This window comes from Sparus aurata, chromosome 13 (assembly GCF_900880675.1).
Source record: "Sparus aurata chromosome 13, fSpaAur1.1, whole genome shotgun sequence".
NCBI classification, from domain to species: domain Eukaryota; kingdom Metazoa; phylum Chordata; class Actinopteri; order Spariformes; family Sparidae; genus Sparus; species Sparus aurata.
Window position 1 is genome coordinate 27511532 of NC_044199.1, and position 23132 is coordinate 27534663.

At 40.9% G+C, this 23132-nt stretch overlaps 1 protein-coding gene across 10 annotated transcripts in view; it reads left to right on the top strand.

Moving 5' to 3' along the window:
- ncam1a (neural cell adhesion molecule 1a) overlaps positions 1-23132 on the top strand; it is a 278226-nt gene that overhangs the window by 168456 nt on the left and 86638 nt on the right. For all 10 annotated transcript variants that reach the window (XM_030438912.1, XM_030438914.1, XM_030438915.1 and 7 more), the window contains exons 2-4: positions 15546-15620; positions 17491-17700; positions 19122-19265. In XM_030438912.1, coding sequence (XP_030294772.1) covers positions 15546-15620; positions 17491-17700; positions 19122-19265 — 429 coding nt within the window. The remainder of the gene's footprint in view (positions 1-15545; positions 15621-17490; positions 17701-19121; positions 19266-23132) is intronic.

A 23132-nucleotide genomic window follows, 5' to 3' on the forward strand; every position in this document is an offset into this window, starting at 1 on the left:
CCTCATTATCTATCCATGTATTATTTATTTCAGGGCCTTGGAGTTCTAAGCAATGTAAAAAAGCTTGCAGCATATCAGATACAGCCTGGTGTACTCTGTCCTAAACATTTTCCAATGCACTGGTTTGATTTGGGATTCATTCAAAGTTCTGACAGCGTTGCATCCAGCAGATCTACGAAGGGGCGAAGCGAAGGGAGTTCATGATTCATAAAAAGCTAAATAGAACGTGATCTGAAAGGAAGAGCTCTCAGTTGCAGATAGTGATTGTGTTTCCTGTGAAGTGTGGAAAATACTCTTGTGAAAAGATCTCTGTTAGAGGAACAAGACCTAAATGTAGTTTGGATGATCTAAACCGACTGCTGCTGCGCTTGGTAGATGAGTTTCTCTTGCATTAGTATGCCAGGGAGTCTTCTGCAGCTCTGCAGTGATTATCAGCTTGGTGAGATGCAGGGCCACCTCTGGGTCAAACAAAGAAAGCGGATGGGGGCAACAGTTTAGCCCTTTTGGCCTCATTAGTTAATTAGGGTGCAGACTGGCAATTTCAGTCACAATGGCCTCCGAGCATGCAAAGAGAATACACGAAAGATACTTAGGCTAGGACCAAAACAAAAGCTGAATGGAAGAAGAAAAAGAAAACCAACTCTCCTTCTCTCCCTCATTATGTATGCAGGTTTCCCTTTAACTGTCATGAGAGTTTTACTTAAGTCTAAACACTAAAAACACTTAAGTCAGCTAATGGTGGCCATGTGTATCGCCAAAGGTTGTAGTGGATATGTACTTGATGTGTTTTGATAATTCACCTCAAATCCACCCGTTGTATAATGAGAGCGAAACATTTTTTTTTCCTCCAATCAAACCAGCAGGTAATTTTATTCAGCAACAAATTAGTTTACAACTTTAACAACTCATTAATAACACATTAATCTAAGTCAGGTCCTCTGATTTTGCCATAACACTAAAATTGAAGGCTGAGAAATGGCTCTTGCTGTGGTTTAGAAAAGAAAAAGGAAAAGAACAATTCAAAGGTTAGATGTCATGGTTATTGAACTAGACGCTGTCATCATATATCTCCATGTAATGTTAGTTAGAATCTTTGAGATTCTCATTATATCTATTTATGATTTATGACTACAGTCATTCTCTGTATTTGTACTCTGAAATTACTTCTATGTAATTATCCCTCCATGGCAGTTTCTATAGTTATTGGTTGAGTACTCTTTACCTGCACGCAATGGGCCTGGACATGATCCCAAAGCCAAAAAGCCTCATCTGAAATGCTGCAGCGAATGGCATCCAATCACGACTTGTGTTTCAGCCCTCTATTTGTGTGTCCATGCTGCTGTGCACCAGTTTACTCCTGTTGCATCTCAGATAGTAGCGGCTCAATGTGCACACTGCCCTCAGGGGTTTATGCATTTGTCATTTCAAACAGGTCTGTGGATCAGTATTATTCCAGCTGTATCCACAGGTGTTTCCAAATCAGCCCTTGCTGAAATTTTAAGGATCTAAGACTTCCAGGAGCCAAGGAAAAGGCTGAAAAAACATCACTTGTACTCTGTCTGTTGCAAATGTGTCCAGTGGTGGACTTTTTTGGAGCATGACAATCAACAGAAAAAAATAAAAATAAAATACACCTTTGATCCTTAAATACTTTTCCATTAACTGTTGCTTTAACCCTTTACAGTTCTCAAACACCCACTTAGGAAATAAAAAAGGGCATCGAGTGTTTCTAACATCAACAACACTTTGCTATCCCTGAAGCTTCAGCTTTACCAATTGAATTGGCGTCACGCTCTGATTGGGTGACATGTTTATCCAGTTTGATCTCCAGAAACAGCCGCTTCAAAAGCCTGTGTCTCGTGATAAACGTTCCTGGCATAAACATTTCTCAGTTTTATATGTTTTTTTTCTGTAAAGGTCTCTGATCGAGAATTGAGAGCCAACACCTTGCATTAACTTGGGCAAGATGCATTAAGCTTACGACCAAGTAGGAAAGCATCTTAAAAGCCATTAGACGTACCGGAGGCAGAGAAGTAAGTGGTGAGAGTGTAAGGAACAAAAGGGCACTCGACTTCATGCTTTAGTTTTTCATCTTCGAAGAGTAGGAATGTTTCTCTTTTTCTAATTTTTAAAGAAGAGAAGCACAGCGCAGTTTGGTTTTATCCTTGGCAGCGCTGAGCTGAAATATTTCAGCAAACATTAGAGTCAGCGCAGACCAGAATAGTCAGGCTGGTTCGCAATCATGCAAAGTGACTTCCTGCATGTACACATTGTTTGGTATGTTGTATAAAGTTAGAGGTGAATAACAGTCATCAGCGACTGAATATAAAATTAACATATCCAGGCAGTGTTTTGTTACGCTAATGTGATTGTTGTTTTGGCTAACTTCTGTCTTCTCTTCATTTAAAACATATTGCATTTTCTTTCTTCCAAATTATAGCTTGGCCTCAGATGTATTGCTGTTAATTATAATATACCAGGGGATTTGACCCTGTGACAGGAAGACCTCGCAGGAAGTTAATTGGTAGGAGATGAAGCATATTCAGGTCAGACCTGGTTCAAATTACTTGGAAATACGTTCCATGATCCTCTCACGCTGTGAAGTGCAGTGAGTAGGGCTTGTGTAAGAGGACAATAAATTAAAGCCCTGCAGAGCACTTTGTAACGGTGTCAGTGTGCTGTATCACCGTTGGAATATTCTCAATAGAGTTTTCAGCACTAGTCCAGTATATCACAAAGTTCGCAAAATAAATTATAAAATAACTTGCTAACACAGTGTTTGCACCAGCAGCCTCACAGTTCTACAAAGCTACTGCCAGAGGAGGCAAATTGTAAATTTTTTTTAGGAATATTCATCAATTTCCAGATGATTCCTAATTTTGGAAACCCCCTTTTTGTCAGATCAAAATTTTCCTTCATCGAACATTTTGTTCTGAGAGATGGTACAATGCAGGCAGAGTATCTATGAAAACTGATCAGTCACGTATCAACCTGTGTAAGGCGCATGTGAAAATGTCAATATTTTACGCGGGAATTCTATGTGGAAAGAGACAATCTCATGCGAGATTGTGTGGAAAATGTGGACTTCATGTGGAATTTAAAAAAAAAATGTGTTTTCACGTCCATACAGAGAAAAGAGAGTCACGTTCTCTGTCTTTTTGATGAATTTACTTAATCATCCATCTGGCAGTACACAAAACGTTTTCAGCCATCCTGCCTTTCAGTGTGCACAGATGCATGGATACAATCCCCCTTTGAGGGTGCCAGGTAAGTTAACAGGTGAACAGAATCCCCAATCACTGTGACTTTGTTTTACATGGTGCCAGACGGTGAAGTAAATTCATCAAAAGACACGACGCGATCAGACCGTGGAGGGAACTTCAAAAATGAACTTCAAAAATCAAATCAACATTTGATTTAAAGCTGATAAATGCATCTGATTAATGTGAAAATATCAGTCATATGTGAACAATTTGAAGTAATTGTCAAAATACCAGTGTAATTGTGAAATGATGTCATGCGAAAAATGTGGAACTCACCGGTTTCATGATTTCATGTTAAAATATTCAGTTGAAATTGTGATTGTCACAAAAAGCAAATTACACATGTGGAAATTTGTAGGGTTTGTGTCACTACCATGCCAAAATTTGTACCCACTGTAACACCTAATGTGCGTGGAATTTCCTTAGTACAGTCTCACTCCTCAGCTGCTTCTGTAGGCAGCTAGTAGAGTTTTAGATCTTTGCCCTGCATTTGATACTGTTGAGTCATCACCACATTTACCCTGGCTGGTTTTACATGTAGACTGTTCAAAGCCAGATTTCATTCTGTAGCTGTTTATAAGTCCCCTTTTGCAGCCCTTTTCAGCCTTTTAGCCCTTTGTGTAGCATTCTCTCCAGGTTTTGTAATTAGGTGCTGTCAGAATGAGGAGGCTCAAAATGAGCCAAAGTAAAACAGGACCTTTCACTGTTTGGCATCAATTTGATAAACAGACATTATTAATGGCAGAAAAGGAGCAGAAATTGGAAATATATCAGGGGTTGTTGAGTTGTTTATTTGGTGAGGATGAGGTGAGACAGTGCAGTTTTGATCAAAAGAGGAAGATTCAGGGTTGACTGCGTAGTTTTCAGTTAATCTCAAACTTTTTTACACCCTAAGCTAGTGGAAAAAAAGCACTTCAAACTGTTGATTTCTGCGGCGCCCATTTGTGCTCTTCCACATTCATTCCTCTCCAGTTGTGATACACTTGGATGACAACTGAAGTGGCGCGGGTTTGGGGAATGATGGCAACAGCCGTAATCCTGACAAAGCTGTGCTGGTGAATGACTGAAAGATGTGAGGAGAAGGAGCTTAGGAGCTGACGCGTCTATGTCAATTTGATTAAGGCCTGACGCCCACACACGGCACATGGAAACGGCTGCTTAGTGCTTTGTGCAGTCTCTCGTAGTACAGCAGGTTAATGATAAGTAGCGAAGACAGTTTGCAATGTGCTTCTGAAAGGCTAATTTGTGTGTCTCTGAAATACAAATTAGAAACATAATGCTTAAAGTTAGTTCTGTTCAGAGGTTCATAAAACAGCTGCTTCTCACTGTAACACTGTTCACCTGCAAATGAATTTTTCTTTAAAGTGAAAAAGAGAAGAGCGTTCACAATCGCCACGGATATTATACCACCACTGTTTATTCTCTACCTGTACTACTAGTGAAATAGGGATGCACAAAATTCACGGTTCATCTCAGTTTTTTTGGTCATGTTCTTATCATTTTTGACTTTCATTTTGAAGAATGTAAACATTTAACAGTGGTATACCAGCAGTAATTCTTATTGTTAAAGGCGCAATATGTAAGAATTGGCCATCTGTTCAATTCATAATCAAGGCAGATAAGGGGCAGCATATCACCAGTGTAAACATTTACTGATGCTAACTGTCGCTATCGTTAGCCAATTAGCTGAGCGAGTTATGCAGCTAGCATTTCCAGACTGGGAGCTCAGGACCATGTGGAGTGTTGGTGTTTAAACTTCTAGTAGGATTTTTGGACTGGGGCTGGCTGGAGCTAGCTGGTTAGCATGCTAACTTCAGTAGACATCTCAGCAGAGTACATACACATGATTTCAAAACCGCTTTTTTCATAACAGTTTGTTGATAATTTCAGTTCATTTGTGACTGAATTTTTAACAAAAAATGTTACATATCGTCCCCCAAGGGCACTCAAATACTGGCATGATGTCAATGAGGAAAGAATGTCAGTATTGCCTTATCTTTAGACTCTGACCTGTTGGTAATTCCCGTACAGCCGAATCTTGCCCTCATTTATACAGGGCATATTTCCACAGATATACCTGACCTCAGTTGAACAGTGTCAGTGTACAGATTTCTGTTCTGCGCTAAGGATTTTCTGTTCTATACGTGCAAACTATATACAGAAATTCAATATTCGTATGGTAATATGTGGGTCTTGAGCGTACCAAACTGAAAATATTGAATACCAAACAAAATGTCCTGCACTTAACAGTTCAGGGAGTCTACACTACACTCGTAGTCATTACAGTGATGATTTCATATGCTACAGGTGTTTCCACATGATGGAATAATGCACCTCACATCATGTCATGCTCTGTGTTATCTGGATCAAGACAGCAAGAGTCTTAGTATTTGGGCACATGCGGCAGGAGCTTCACTCACAAAGAATAGAGTGAGATCATTCATCATGTTTTCAATAAGTGAGCAAGAGAATGGTACAGGCCTGAATGCTTGAGCCCTACAGTGAGGGGGATTGGGGGCTCTTTTATGCCATTGAGGCCATTGTCGTGGCGTAGCTTGGGTCGACTTGTTCCCTTCAGATGGATGGTCTTATCCAGATGGGAGTGGCTGTCTTCTGTGAGGATAATGTCTTCATCCTAGGGGCATGAAAATGATGTGAATCAGACCGTATGACTACCAGATCACCACCCAATTGAACTGCTGTGGAAGATTTCGGGATCGGTGCGTGAGCAGAGAATATCTGTTGGATGAATGGTGTTCCTTAACGACTTCAAAGACTTAGAGGATCTATGACAATACAAGTTGAACCTGTTCTGAGGGGACCTTCCAAAGAATGAATGTATTCAGCATTTGCATATATGAAATTGCTGACAGATGAGACATTTATTTTTTTAAAGGACAAAAAAGGACATTAACTGAATTATATAAAACGCACTACTAATAACAGGTCATTACCTTTTCTGTGTAGAGCCCCCTGAGGTTGTGGCCATAACGAATTACTAGGAGCAGCTCAAGGTGGTTCTGAGCACTGACTACAGGTCAGAGAAAGGGTAGCTGTAGAGTGTATAGGGAGCTGGTACCAAGAAGGCATGATGGGAGTGCTGTGTCCGTGTTTATGCAGGGTTAGGGTTAGGGTTAGGACTCTGTCAGAAATCTTTTCTGAGGTTTGTGGAGAAGCTTCTCTGAGTCTCCAAGGGTTAGAGGGGGGTTAGAGGGAGAGCGTGAGGTCTGTGAAGTCCATTGAAATATTCAACTCCGTGCGATACCAAGCAATACAAGTGGATTTGACTTGGCTGGCGTAGCTTTGACGTGGTAGAAGAAGGCTTTACAGAGGGGCTTCATGTGTTCACCATCCGCCTGCTCAACAACATCCTCAGGAAACAGTTTAATACACAAAATTGTGTGCAAGCGTGTTTAACCCATTTAAACGATATGAGTTAATTCTATTTCAGGTTTCTATAAGGAGTGTGCTGCAAATGAATGAAGGTTAGGGCAGCAAAAAAAAAGAGTTCAGACCAGGAGACTGGAACAAATTTGATGGAAAAAAATCTGAAGTCTTATCACATGTGATATTAGGTATTTGCTATTTTCTTGCATTATTGAGAATGAGTGGTCAGGCTTGATTCATTCAGAGATCCAGCTATGTCCCACCTAAGCACCAAGCTGTGCTTCAGTACCCGCTCATTACAGGCCATGTGAGGTGAAAGCTTGCATTAGAAAGTCCCACTGGAATCCAAGAATAGATCTTTTACAGCTTGCTTCACCTGGTCTCAGAGATGGGTTTCTCCTAGTGCTCTTAGGGAACAATAGTATACCAGCTCATACTAAACCCCACCTGATAGGAGAGGCCTAATCAACCTTAAATTATGTTGTGGAGTTATGCCAGCAGTGTGTCTACGTTTGCATGAGATTGCAAATCTCAAAGACAGACAAATATGACTGTATTTGTGCAGCACTTGTAGTCATTTGATAAAGGGTTCCAAGTGTGTTATCTCTCTCCAGCATGTCGAGGGGAGAGTGCGGCAAAATGTCTGGCATAGATCACATTTTGAAGAGCAACTTATATTCAAAGAAGTCCTTATGACTCCATTTAATAAGGCGTGTCACATTTACACCTGTTTGTGAGTTTGCAGTCTGGGACCTTTTGTCACCTGTCATGTGCGTCTTTCTGTTTGTGTTCACTGTCAGATAGACTGTGAAATGATAGCGAAAATGATTCCATTTTATCCATATCAAATGAAGTAGGTTCAATTTAGGATCAGAATTGTTTCATTATGTCTAAATAATTCATTTCTCCATTACCTGAGGGGAATTAAGGGGGAACCTTTCTACCCAATTTAGTAAGAGGTGGAAAAATTGGACTATTTTAGCAGAATGAGTTTCCTGTTGGAAGTGTGACATTACGTAGGTGGTCGATGTGTGCTTGGATCTGGCTTCTTGCTTAGGTCTTTGTCTTCATCAATAATGTCTTGACCTTTTTCGGGCCACAGGGATTTTCCAGCATTAGTATTCAGCAGTCAAATTAACATACAGTACAAACAGAGAAAAGTATGGCTCTGGGAAAATGAAAAATAGCACGTCTGATACTCTTTTTGCTATAGTACGTACTCAGACAGTGTGCTCTCATAGCGTATGTGCTGGTGATGCACGCATCCCGGCGTGGCCCTACACAGTGCTGTCTGCTCCTGCATGGTGTGTGCTTGCTCCGACATGACTTGCATGTTAAGCACCAACAGCTGACTGTTGTGGCCTCCTTGTAATAGAGCCAGTCACCACCGGCTGCCAGGCTCCAATTAGGCATGCAAACCTCCTGATCCAAGACGGGAAAGAAGCTGCCTCAAACTACAAGTTCTCCGCTGCAGAACCAACTACTTCCTGTTCGTTCGCTCCACAAACTCACACGCCCTCAAATGAAATAATAATGGCCTTGTGCTTTGAATGAATCTGCGCCGCTACATAACAGGAATTAGGGAACTCTGCAGTGTCGAGGCTAACATTTTAAACACCTGTTTACAGTAGCATCCTGTCCATAATTCACTCGCTACAAAATGGCCGGCACTCACATCCTCACTCGGTGGTTTTGGTCATTGTTATTTAAAACCGCGCAGGCATAAGTGCGGAGGGATTATCAGCAAATTAATACGCCATTTCTAATACCACTTTGAGCTCACCGTGAGTGGCTGGGACGCGCTCTTCCATCTCCCTTCTGTCTTTAATTTTGTCGAATGTATAAGTTGAATAATCAAACTGCTGCCAAGCTATTAACTAGGCAAACATGTGTGTTCTTGTGTGGAGTAAAAGGGGGAGTTAATTAGTGCTTTCAGTTTCCTTGAGCTCTTATGAAGGCTCATACCTCTCTTTGTTTGCTATCGTTTGGATCCTATTGCCCTAAATGCTTATGAAAAGTGAGTTTAGACGTTTCGAAGAGCAAAATTGTGAATTAGGGAGAATAAGTGAAGTGGTTTCATATGTGGTTTCATTGCTTCTCGTGTTTATTTAAGGTCACCTGTATGGTGATTTGATTATTACAATTACTGTGTTGTTTGGAGGGTATGTATTAACCGTCTGAGGGGATTTAGACTTTTGAGCTCAGTATTTTTAAAATCCTGGCTAAAGTCCTGCTCAGCAGTACATGCAAAAAAAAAAAAAATCTTTCATGTGGTACATGTTTGGTGTATATGTGTTCTCTGTTGCAAATAAGATATAGATATATATGTGGTTTTTAGAACACGGGGTTTGTAAGGAGATATCAGTGAGCAAACAGTGCCTGTGAGGAGGAGCTGCTGGCAAACGCTGTTGGGTGCCAGCCTCCATGTGGATGCAGTGAAATAACTTCTGCTGTATTGGGTTGCAGGTCCTCTTATTGCCTTGTGCGGATGGTTTCAGGGAACAACCTGTCCGTTTTTGTTATGGGGGGGGGGTTTTTGGGTTTTTTTTTTTTTTTTTTTTTTCTCCCCAGGATGAAAAGAACAAGTTCCAGAAAGATTTGGTGGTGGAAACTGTCATCTCTGGTTATACAGCTGTGCTCCCGTCAAACCTGGAGATACTCTGGACATAGCAGAGGAGGTCTACAGGGAGAAAGAGTCAAGAGTGGAGTTTTATTTATACCAACATTTGTCAGAGCCAAAGCTTCCGTGCAGACAGAAATATTCTCCTTGAATGACTTGGAAGTACAATGGGTGGACCAGATAACCACAATGTTCCAGGGATTTCTGCAGTGAAACTATATGAGCTGCTGTACCAAAGTTAGCAAGTTAGTACAACTGTCAATAACACAATCTAGTGACACATTGTTGTTTCTTAGCTACAGTCAGTGACCATCTTTAGCACAATATTGTATCTTACTGAAATGTTTGCATTCCAGAGTGTAGGATTTAGGGGGATTCATCAGCAGGATGTAATATTTGTAATTCATTTTTTTTAGTGTGTAATCGCCTCAAACTGAGATTATTATGTTTAATTACCGTAGAATTACCCTTTTGCATCTGCAGAACGAGAGGGTGTATCATGTTTTTAGAAGCCATCGCAGGTTCTCCTACACGCTCGGAAGGCAATTCAGTTGGTTACAATCGGCAGCCTCATTTCTCAATCCCACTGAACCCTGCACGCTGGACCTTTTGATTTTCAGTTTTTCTACATTATTTGGCAGCTAACTTCACTTTAGCAGGAGCTCGATCTTTGTTCACTGGATGTTCCAGACCTCCTTCTTTTCATTTGGTCGTGCTCTCTCTGTTTCACTGACTAACATCATCCACAGATTACATTTTAACAGGCCTTCCCAACAATTTGGACTGAAATACACTTTTCAAACCCGTGTTGAAGAACACTTTGATCCCACACATGTTTTTGCTTCAATGAGTAATATGAGACAGATTCTCTCAGAGCTATTTACACCATCCTGACAGGGCCAGTCATGCTTAATACCTCAGCCCAGGGCTAAGACTAGCCACAAAGCTAGCTGCTAAGCTTACTTGTACTCACTTTCCAACCTAATACATGTCAGGATCCTGAAGTAATGAGATAGTGGTGTTTCTCAGAGAGTGATGCCCAATAATTGTGAGGTTCGGCCCCCGACTGGGCAGGTTTAATAATCTGGCCAAACAATGTCTTCCTGACTGTAGATGTGATTTTTGGTGAAAGTTTGTTTCATTCCAGTCTGAAGTCTCATCTGCTCCTTTCTGTGACTTGAAGCTGATACCATGTCATGTCTACAGCTCCAATCTTTCGGAACACGTTTCTCTTAAAAATGGATCCATTGCCGTACACCAACATCGCTGACGGAATAAAGACGTTCTGAAGTATTTTTGCCGAATATGAAATAAACGCGAACATGCAGCCAATGCATATGACAACAAAGGATGTCATTCTGAAAGATATTCAGAGGCTTTTCCGCCGTAACAGAAGGAAAGCAGATGGGCCGTTTTCTTTTCCCCCCGATGTCTAGATGTGCAGGTTTTTTCTTTCCCCGCGTACCAAAAAATTACCAGCATCTCTGTGAAAAGATGCCGATCTGAATGATAGTAGAAGTGCTGTTTGTTAAAGAGCAGGGTGCTGTGACTGTAGGTGTCTAAGCAGCGGATTGAAGAGAAAAGGACTCTTGAGAGCAGAAAGAGAGGTTTATGAGTCTCTAGAGAGGAGTGAAAGTGAGGGACAGGCTTAGTGGATAGATATTAGATTGGTGTCATGAGCAGACACGTCGGGGCACAGATAGCTTCATCCATTATCCAAGCTCTCTGCTCACTGTGCCGAGCACTTCTTCCTGTCCATCCTGTTAATCTACACCTCCTTCCACCGAATCTCTTTTGCTTCTCGGGTCTCGGTTTACCTTTTTATTCATGTAACTCAGGTCAAGTCTTTCTCAACTTCAGGGCTTCGATGAAACTTTAAAAGCATCATTCGGGTGTTTTTCTGAATGTTTTAAGCATTTTATGCAACAAATTCGACACAATTTACAATTCAATGACTGCTCCTCCATCCAAATTGAAGTCTCTTTCCACTGAGTCTACGGTAGACAACATATGAAAATGCAATATAACGCCAACCACCTTTACATATTCAAAGGATGCATTCAAAATGTAGGGTGCCTGTGCTTGGCAGTCAAGAAGAATGAAGTAGAACACCACACACCACAGACTAGATTTGCGTTTTCATAAGTTTTCACAGTGGGGTGTCGGCCAGATCACTGTGAACATGACCTTGCCTTGTATGTCACGCTCTGTTACCAAATTTTTTTTTTATCCACAATAGGCTCCCAGTCTATTCTAATATTTTTTCAGAAAAAAAAAAGAATAGTGCAACATTAAAAAGTTGACATGATGGATTTTGTCATTCCTGTTATTATTCTTTTGAGCTATGGTTCATTTGGGAGATAATGAGGCAGTATAATGTTGCCATGGATCATAACTTGAACTCTGTCTTTTTAACCTATACTTAGTAACATTTTGGCAAACTGGCACCTTTAAAGTAGGCTAAACGAATTACAGGCCTGTTTGCATGGATGTTCAAACAACGGATGATTCTAGGAAAAGTTCTGAATTTATGTTTCTGTTTTTATTCTGTTTTATTCTGTTTTACTTTTTTCCCCCAGGCAGCCACTGGTTCCTCTCCATGTGGTTTAAAGAATATAAATTTTCAAGAGAAACTTTTGTTGTCTATGATGCATTATAAACACCAACATGGTCCCTCACCACAGACAATTTATAATTTTTTCTTAGTTTTTATGGTTAAAATGAAACCTAGGACAATGAACCGTGCATAAGATTGGAGTTTGAAGAAGTTTTCAAAAAGTTCTATCTCACCTACCAATCCAAATTGATCTTAAATGACCGACCATCATTACATCATTGCCAGAACTGTTATCTAAAGAGAAAATGTTGTTTAAACAGGAACGGACTGAGCAAAAAAGCACATTTTTCAGAACTTTTCTCCTTTTTCCACTACGACTCTACTTCTGATAATATTCTCTCAGCAGAGACACAATATCACTTATTTCCTTCACGTTCTTGTCCTCCAGTTCATCCTGGAGACATACTGCACAAGTAACCAATTAGAGACTTGCACTGAGAAAATGGCTCTGGGAATAGCAATCTTTCCCACACCGCCTGAACTCCTTTTTTGTTTTTTTTAGTGTTGCAGATATGATCAGTTGATTTTTTGGCCAGTTGTCTTAGTCTTAGGAGGCATGGCTTGGGTTTGCAGCGTGGTATCTGTGATCTTACTAGATGAGGGAAAGAAATGGATATGTTGTTTTCTTTGTATCCACCTCCCGCCTGTAAAAGCAAACATACTGTGGGTAGTGGTTTTCCATGCCTCTCAAGCTTGCATGCTAGCCTGGAACAATGGCCAGGTCATTTAAGTGGCAGAGGCAGCGTGTTTTACTACAAATCAATATTTGTATGACTTCTTGACTGAGCCGTGAGGGAGATATTATTCTCACCTTGAATAGTTTAATGAAATCAATACACGAGAGTGCCCCAACCAGGAAAATTACAGCTTTTGTTGTCAGTTGAAATGCTTACGTTATGTTCCTATCGTCCTGGCAAGCGATCTGTCATCTAGGTGATCCACAAAAACCTCCTGGATCGCTTGCTTTTGAACACTGTGTTTGTTATTGTACATGCCTGTTTATTCTTTGTATGATTTGGAAGACAGTGGACTATCTTCCTCGAGAGCGTCCACTTTTCCCAGCAGAAAACAACTAAACATGGTGACACTCTAAACGCTTCTTAACACAGAAGCCTTTTGTGCACATCTATACCGTTCAAAATGCTGTATACGTCTTCTGTGGAGGAGGTTTTGATTTGAGCATAATGATGACAGATTTTCACATTTTTCAAGTGTATAAAGGAATTGAACAGCGAGGGCCACTGCTCTGACGGTCGTCTTAGTCACGGATGTTTTTCTATAGCCGTGAGATTGTTGTATTATGAAACGCCATTGTCTCATTGTGCTGCGATGATGGTTGGCTACCTGACGTTGAATGGCGAGTCCTTGCAAAAACCATTCCCCCGAATCTCCTGGTGAGAATTGGGCTGAGACTGACTCACTCGTTTGTGTGAAGTGGCGACACGCTGAAGGCTCAGCAGGATCTCTCTGTCAAGCTCCGGATCACGATTCAGTGGTGTTCCTGCCTCACTTCCATGCCACACACTGGCACGTCACCGCAGATACGAGTCTCAAATTAAACCATGTCACATTTAACAATCATCACATCTCGGAGCACACTTGCGAGAGAAGAATTTCCTGATTAAGTCTTTGAAAATTATTACACATTTGCACACTTTTCATTGAATATGCAAGAGTTTTTCATTTGAATTTGTGAGCACCCGGGGAGGAACAAACACCAGGTGCTTTTTCTACACAAAATCTCATCTGTGTCAGTGAAGCTTTAGCTGATGCTGAGAGATCAAGTGCGTTACAGTCTCAGGAAAAGGATATTCTTTGATTTACGGCATTATGCCCTCAAAAGCATCTGCCAGGAGCAGCAGAGATGCCGAAAAACGAGTATGATAGCCCCCCCAATGACTCAGTCAGGTGGCTTCACTCAGTAAAATGAACCTTGAAACAGAATCTTAGGAAAGTGTTAGTGAATATATTTTAAATTTGCTGAGATCATCCGACTCTGAACAATTGCACAGCACCTAAAATACCTAATTCTTTTTTTTAGTCTCAAGAACTTTTATGCTCATTTTCAGGCTCTTCTTCCATTACACGCTTCAATGTTCACATTTCACATTTTGGATATACTGTCCATTGCTGCAGCACCTCTGCTGAACGCTTCATTTTGGCTCATGTCTCTTTAAGACCCGGCTCCAAGAAAGCCTTGTCTGCTCTGATTGGTCAGCTCTCACATGCCTAAGCAGGCTGCTACTGTGCTGGGGGCGTGGCTGAGTTCGGTGACTGAACAGTTGTCACAGCTTTACACAAGTCCAAATAGCTCATTTGAAGGCAGACTGTGTAAATCGCAATGGACCGAGCAATTTGACACTTTCACAGCTTTTACATGTGACATTTATCTGCTTGACAAACAAAGAGACGCATAAATATTTATTTGTAAGGTAAGGGACGTTAAATGATTGTCAGATAATTTGTCGGACAGCTGCTCCCCTTCCGCACTGTGCCCTCTCTTCTTTTCCTGTCAGTTTAACACTATCAAGAGGTACCTACAGCCTGCCTTGACTTTGACACCTGGCTGACAGTTGATTGTCACAAGGTCACAGGTACAACATTCATTAACAGCTTACAACTTCAAAGTGCTGGGAGCAAAATATATAGCTCCTTATAATCGAATCACAAGTCCATGGAGTGCTACTCTCCTTCATCTCTGCTATTTTGTTGTTTTTCTGTTACTGCAGAGCCAACTTGTGCTATTGACATTAAGTTGTTTATTCTAGATACACTGATAAGTTTATGTTGACAGTGGGGTGGCTCAGTCCATTTTTCTAGACACTAATGGTAAATAAAAAAAGAAATAGATCAGCGATAATTTGCAAAAACACCATTTCCCAAAAGTCACAGTCAAAGGATCCAGTCTGGATTAATGTATGATGTAAGTGAAAAAGGAGAAGCAGTTAAAATGACAACTTAAGTGTGCACTGCTGTAGAAACAAGTAATTGTTTCGCTCATTTATATTTGTATTGTATATCAATTGCTGTGGATTCTCATCCTTAGAATATGAATAGTGAACATACATTTACAAATGTTCAAACACAGTCTTGAACAGCAGTCACTGGCTAAGCAGCCTTCTCAGCTGCTCCACCGAGACCCTCTGCACCTCCCCCATATAACTGTCAGATCAATAAATGATACAAGATATGGCACATTGTGTACAAATGTCAATATGGTCGGCGCTTATGATACATTCAAATGTGAACATATCGGTGGTTTGCAGAAACATTACCGACCCAATTTTATCCTGGAGACTGGGCTGTTGTGTCACATATTGTTAACAAGTCGGGATTTCCAGCCACCACAGCTACAAATGACTTTGTTGTACAATAAATACCCACAAAGTGAACCCACTAACAACCTGGCAGTTCAACTATCTCCTTGTGAAGAAAATCCTGACTCCTAACCCATCTGCACATGGAGATGTCGCACTCGACTGAGCATGGAAATTTCATCCCAGAGTTTCATTCATAGAGGGCATGCCTGAAAAATGGTTATTCTCCTGCGCAGGCAAAACAATTTGATTTTGAGCCTCGCCTTTATATGTGCTTCGCCCCTGTGTCACCCTTCTTCTCATGTACATTTTCTTCCATCTTTTTTTTTCCTTTTCCCCAGCTGCCATCCAGGTGGAAATCACTCCAACACAAGGAGAGATCAGTGTGGGAGACTCGAAATTCTTCCTCTGCGAAGGTAAGAATGATCTGGAAAATGCCTTATGAAACACAACTTGATGCAATGTCACCTCATATAACAACATTGAGATAATTTTATAGAAGTGATACAAGTCGAGTTATGATACTCGTGTACTCTCATTACAAGTTCAGCACTGAAGAAATCCAATTAAATGCAAAAGACAAGACAGTGCTAAAAAACGACGAAAACATGAGGATAGATAGAGCAGTTTACTCAGAGGTGGAAGTGAGGAGTTGAGATCAGAGGCAGGCAAGGAAGAGGGCTTAGGAGAGGTGTGGGAGAGGTGCAGTCTGAAGAGATAATGACAGAGAAGTCTTCGACTTTCTCTTTCCAGTGTTGAGTGTACATGTGCAGATATCAACCTGTGTGAGATGCAGCTGGTATCGCATGAGGTTGGTCAGCTGTGTGACATTATAGCACATGCAGTACATGAATACAATCTTGCTTGTCAAGGGTGTCGAAAACACCAATCAAATGTGCTTGTAGTTGGAGGACCTTGCAGACAAGTGTTAGACAGCGGTCAAACCGTATCCAATGAGAAAGCAACAGGAAACTAAGGGTGGGGAATGAGGGAGGCGGCAAACAACAGTCACAGATCTCCTCATTCCCGTTGCAGAGACCCTTTCATTGGTACACCTCAACTGCGATCAGTTGTGTTCTTTTTTTTTTCTACCCTCACATCACCATGACAACAATTGCTCTAAAATATGCAAGATTTTTGATTATGCAGTAGACTGTTCTACCCTGAATGGGGGCACTGTCTCTGGAAAGATGTGCCGCTGTTACAATGTTTTTAAATGTAACTTTTATAGATCCAGAGCATCCATCCTGTTGACTTCAATTGTATTTGGGGTCGGAGGTGGATATCTCATAGACATGGCCAATTATCTGCAGGGATAGATTAAAATACAAATTAACTTAAAATAACTATCAATATATGTTGTCTGTAGTTTGGGTGAACTGACCCTTTAAAACAGTTATAGAAACAGACTGAAACAGCAACCAGTTGACTCCATCTACTGACCTGCTAATTGCAGAAAAGGCTTCTGTGACCATTAAGTCTTTAAAAGCAATGCTGAATAACTTTGTGCATATGGATGCCTACGTATGCCATGTTTATGTAAGCCTTGACATTATTTTTTTTATTGTACTTAGTGATGTTCTTCTCTGTGGCTTGAAGGAGCGTGCCTTCAGCTTGAACTGATGAGATGGTATTAGCATGTTTCAGGGAAGTGTGTCAGCTCGCTCTGGTCTTTATAAAACATAAATGACGGGGAAAAGATGTTTGATTTTTTCTTTTAGCGCAAGCTGCGTCCTACTGAATAATCTTCTGTCCTACTGAGCAAATAGAAATTATTCATACCATTCTTTTTCATGTTTCATTTTCATATTGAGTTTGATCTGGAAAAAGGCAACCACTGTGTGGAGATTGGTTTTGATTTAACAATAATGTTTCCGAGCTATCTTCACACAGAGAATTGTTGAGTAATAGGGCGTAGATATGAGCCTTTGTGGCTTGTAGATTGTGTTTCGTCTTTCATCGTTACATGTTTACTCACATGAGACGGAGTCTTGCTTGAACATGTTAATGTTGTTGCACAGTTGTGTAATACATCAGGGATGTAACTGAACATGAATACAATAATCAAACATGAGAACATGCATTCTGAAAAGATGCAAGTTGTTTCCAAAGTTCTAATCCATCCCAGATTGGCAGGAGACATAGCTAGGCTCATTGAAAACTGCAAAGCTACAAAGCAAAGTTCTACTTTTTTAAATATCTAATCTGCATACTGCAGTTGTTTTTCTATGTGTCAGCTTCTTAAAGAGTTCTCACTTTCTTCCTTCTTCATGTTCTGTTTTTCAGTGGTGGGAGATGCTAAAGACATAGACTGGTACGCCCCCAGTGGGGAGAAGATCCTTCCCAACAGGCAAGACATTTTTGTGAGCCGCAGCGATGAGACCACGTCGACCCTCACCATATACCACGCCAACGTGGACAGCGCCGGTATCTACAAGTGTGTGGCAAAGAACGGAGACAAGGAGGCCCAGGCCACAGTGCAAGTGAAGATCTTCCGTAAGTCTGAGTGCAAAACCATTTAGTACAATATAAATCTAAGTTCTAGGAGACAGGATTGGACTGCTGCTGTACACTGTACGCTTTAGTTTTAGAATAACCACATTTAAGATTTAATAACCCTAGAAGCATTGCCATTTAAGGAAAAGTATGTGCTTTAAAGGCTATAAAGTGAATCTAAACAAGATGAAACATGAATATGTCCTGCAAGATATCTTAGTCTTCTTGGTAAAACTATTCATTAAAATGTCCTCCGCTATGTTCTCCTCAAGTTTGTTTTGACAGACTGAAGCTCTTACTTCACATATTTGACCCTAGCTCTTCATAATCATACCAAAAGCAGCCCTGTGTTAAAAACAAAAAATGCACTGGGCTGCATTTTTGGGCCTGTGCTGTCTCAGGCGGGTCAGTGAAATATGAAGTCCTGTTTGGAAGTAATAAGTTAGAAGTTCCACTCCACTGCATTTTTGTAATTTAACACGGGAGGATTTCACAACTCTTGCCAGCAAACAACAGAAATACAGCATCCATAACACAAGTAATTGCTAGCACTCTATAACAATAAGTCAATATTAATTAAGTAATGAGTGGCCATCCAGATAATGATTATAGATGAACTACACAGTACTTAATTGATGGTTTATATAGCATTTACATGCTTGTTTATCAACTAAGGTTTAATTAACAAAAGTTTTACTGGCCATTGCAGCGTCCTGCTGAATGACATCACTGAATAAACAGGACGCGTCTTCACCTCATCCCACTGTGTAAAAAATGACTCTGCTGACATCGTTTGGAGCCAGAGTCTGCACACGATTGGTTTGTGGAGCCATGGTAGTGGGTTCCTGCCTGATTCTGCTGTCACTAAATCACACATTTTTTGAAGAAAAAAAAAATTTATAGCATCAAAAAGCTGATTAAAACCAAAATAAGCTGGAAAATGAACACTTGAACCTACATCAGTGATGAAAAGTAGCTAACATGACAGAAATCAAAATGTTATCTGACGCATGTGGGGGAGTTTTTAGTTTGACCCATGTCCGAACTACTAAAAAAAGAAAGAGCAGGGTTTATAATCCATGCTGCAGCCAGCCACCAGGGGGCGATCGAGATGTTTTGGCTCCACTTCAGGGGAGCTGTCATGTCATTCATCTTTATGGTCAATGGAACGCAGACTAAGAGTCTAACTGCCTTTACCTCGGCTACCTCCACACGCCATCTGTGATTAGAAAAAAGCAAAACCAGAGAAGAACGTTTTATTAGAGAAGCAGAAGCTCAGCCATATGGTGCCGTGTTACACTGCTAATCAACTGTTAGATTTTTCTAAGCAGAGCAAATATGCCACATAGGAGTGTCAGTCCAAAGGATGAGGTATTTATAGACTCGTGTAATGTATGTGTCTGTGTCGCGTCTTCCTACAGAAAAGATCACCTTCGAGAGCGCTCCCAGCCCACAGGAGTTCAACGAAGGTGACGACGCCGACATTGTCTGCGATGTGGTCAGCTCGCCGCCGCCCACCATCATTTGGAAGCATAAAGGCTCCAGGATCCAGGTCGCCAAAGACGGTGAGCCAGTCCAAATAAAAATGTCCCAATGCTTGAGCCACTTCCTCACCTTCAGCCTGCCGTTCCATCTCATCCCCCTGACTCTCTGAGCAGTCACCTTAGCTTCCTGCCAATGATGTCAGCCAATTCATGCTTTCCAATCAATTTGCCACCCTCTTCCTCATCTTCTTCTCCTCCTGCCCATCATCTATGAACAAAAACCATGCATTTTCAGCTGGGGGAACTTTCAGACCTCATAGATGATGCACGGACACGGAAATTGTATTTTCCGGCCGAGCAAGAAGTGGTTATTGTCACTAGAAAAGATGTCTTGGGGCAGATTGGACTTTTAGTTCCCCAAATAGAGGAAAACGACTCTGGAGGCTGAAATAATCTGAAAACACTGAAGAAAGAGAGAGAAAAGTGGAAGGGGAATAGAATGGCTAACAATGTAATTTATGTCTGCTGTCACTAACAAAAAATGCAATCTAGAGCTACCAAGTTCACTAGTTTAGCAAGTTAAAACAGGTCATTTTACTGTCAGTGTCATTTTATATTTTCTTTATGTATATTTTTGCCAGCCTTTTCCTCGCCGTCTTGGTTTTTAACACATGCAGAAATAGAAATGTGTGTTTTAGGAGCACATCAGTGGTAGAAGTGTTTTTGACAGCTCACAGTTGGATGTAGTCCTGTGCCCATCATTTGGATTGCCAAGTTTGCTCATTGTTGTAACTGCAGCTCGCTCCGCTGGAAAATCCTTCTTCTGAGTATATCAAATACTTTTCTGCCTTTAGGCTTGAAGGGAGGTTTAAAAAAGTATGTAGCTCGCCCTCCACCAGAGGACGGAAGCTGTAAATCAGCTTCCATTCGCAGTTGTTACCATGGATCCTAATGGTGAGTCACAGTCACAGCGGAGAGGTAATAAAGAACAAAACAAAAACATCAAAAGGTCCTTAGAAACTTCTCCAACCACTCCTGCATTCTAAGCTTTCTCTCTTCTGCTGATCCTGGTGCTCTAAACAATTGTTGATTTGCCAGTAAACACGTTCCCGAGCCATGAAGCGTGACACGTAACGAAGGTATTTACCCCGCTGTTGTCAAACTGTGAGGGTTTGGAACATACAGATAAACACTGTAGAAGTGAAGATGTTAATACGTTTTGCTGTTGTGACTCAACACTGTGAAACTATTGCAACTGCTGTGCAAAGATGTAAGTACTCGAATCTTGTACTTGATAAAAGAAGCAATACAGTGTAGAAATACTGCTACTGGTAAAATACATGCATTTAAACATTTACTGAAGCACACATTTGTTAGCACCAAAATATACTTAAAGTAACTGTAGTGAGAAGTACTCATTCTGTCGTATTACCATTAATTGTGAACCGTTAATGAACACATGAATGCATCATTGTGACGCCAGGGGTGGAAGTAACTAATTACAGCTACTTAAATTACTGTAATCAAGTCACTTTTTGGGGTAATTGTCCTTGAAGTGTATTTCTTCAAGTCTGTAATTTTACTCAGTTAACTTAATTGAGTATGCATTACACCATGTAATCAACTCAGTGATGTTTAAGATCATTCTTGACGAGTGAGTATAATTTGAATTAATAGCAAAACCTTTCATCTGCATTTTTGTATCCAATAAGGCTTTCAGATCGCAAACAGGCCAATGAAAAATCTGACCTCAAAAAACAAAACAAAAAAAACAAACTCTGCAGCAGACGCAGGTTTTGGGGAGTTGACCATGACCACTGAGCAGAACGGGGCTGGAGTTGGGAGATTTAGAGAAACAGAAACACCTTTGGCTGAATTCTTGCTATTCATAATGCATAAAACATCAACAGAAAAGTCACAAACTTTTCAGTATTCGGCCCCTTCTGCCAATAAGACGAGGGTGGTCTAAACGGCGTAGTAGATATTCTCATAAGTATATTTTTGTAAACGAGTTCATCTGGCAACTTCAGAGCTGCTTCCCCTCAGAGATTTCAACTGAAACTTTTAGTCCGCTGTGTGAAGACTGAGGCAGTGAGGCTGGGTTCGGTTTTTCACACTTGGAAGGAGCCTTTTTTAACCTTACAGTAACCCCTCCTTTGGTGACCGCTGGAGAGCCTGGAGTCACCACAGTGTTGTGCTAAGGCCGCCTTTATTCTTGGAGTCTGGTCAAGGAATGTGTTTTTCACTGGAAAAACCACTAATTGTAACCGACACTGAAAACTGAAAACTGTTTATCTAATTTTCCTCAGAGCAGCAGTTGACCTAACCCTATGGTGCGTGTTGCATTGTTCAAAAACTCCTATGAGAGCTTTGTCATTGTAATATGTGACGATGTGACATGGATTAAGAGCTGGTTGAGAAATTGCGCAGCTCATTTTTGAATACCACACTTAGCTCGAAAAAAAGAAATATTATGACATTACTTTTGCACTCCCTTTCTACACTGAATATTGTGGCTCACAGCTCGTGGAGGATTCTGTACTGATTGACATGCGCACGCAGACAGGAAGCAGAAAACGGACATCTTCACTGTGGAAATTGGCCATGGGACATATGTTCATAGTTTTGTCTGCATTACAATGTTTTACACCTGCTGTCAGAGTATCATCCAGTCCATCCTGCTGTACTGTTCCACCTACTTCTTCAACATGCTATCTGTTTAAAAAAACAACGGGGCCAAACTTGCACATAACTAGCACAGCTGCCAGGATAATTGGTCTCCACGCAGCCAGCCTTACAGCGCTTAACAATATAACCATTATAGTGCACATATTGCAACCTCAATAGAACAGGACATCACACATGAATATTAATCATCAAATACCTCAATAGAATGTTAGAATGAAACAAGAATGAATATGTTGAGCATGTTTACATCCTTGGATCCAAGTAATTGGTGGATGTGAGGGAGCCACATGCTGGATGTGATGGTAACATTTATCAGGATTGATGGTGATAGTCCTACCTCTACTTAAGGCAGTGAGTTTCATTATCATCTATACAATAATTAATTAACGGCTGTATCATAGAGGTCCATGGGGCATTATCATATCAAGCATCAGATCACTGTTAATACCATTAGCTACTACTTTGTTGAGCTACCTTAAAGCTTGCTCTATGATACGTCCTGCTATGATAGGGTAAAAAGCCAGACATTGGAATTGGCTCTGTTAGAGGAGCCAGTGTGGAATTGTAATATTAGGCTGAGAGGTAAGCATTCAAATTAACCAATCACAGTCAGCTTTATTAATTTCTGTCCAGTGTAGAGGTGCAGTAAATGTACTTGATTATTCTCTGTGACCATCAAGGAGCTATGGTGACAACACTGTAGTTGGGTGGAGTCGAGGTTTTGTAGCGCACAGGGTTTCTTGAGTTGAAGCAGCGGTCTTCTCCATGAAATAAAAACAAAGACAAATAAAAATCTTACACCGACTCATTAGCATGGACACAGGACTTGGAGCACTGGAGTCCTGCAGTGGAGTTCTCAAACAAACAACAAGTCCACTTGCCTGTGAAAGTTACGCCCTTAAAAAAAAAATAAAGCCACAATGTCTAATCCTGTGAGTTTTAAAGTGCACGCTGTCCAGTCACAAATTTTGAATAAATGCAAAACACAACTTTCCAAATTGGGGACTGAAACTATCAGACCATAACTCAGCTCCTCATCTTACAGCTCTCAAATCAGATGTGGTCAGAGCGCTGGATTTTAATAATATGCTGGGTGCTTTTCCCCAGAAACGTGTGAGAAACAACACCTGGTCTGAGTTAAGACGGCTCGACCTCTTACCGTGTGTTTATGGCCGCTGTAATTAGAGGTGCGACTGTTTGTCAGACTATGATTTTTGTTTAACACTGCTAAAATATGTCTGGTGCAGCCAGGGTGTCATG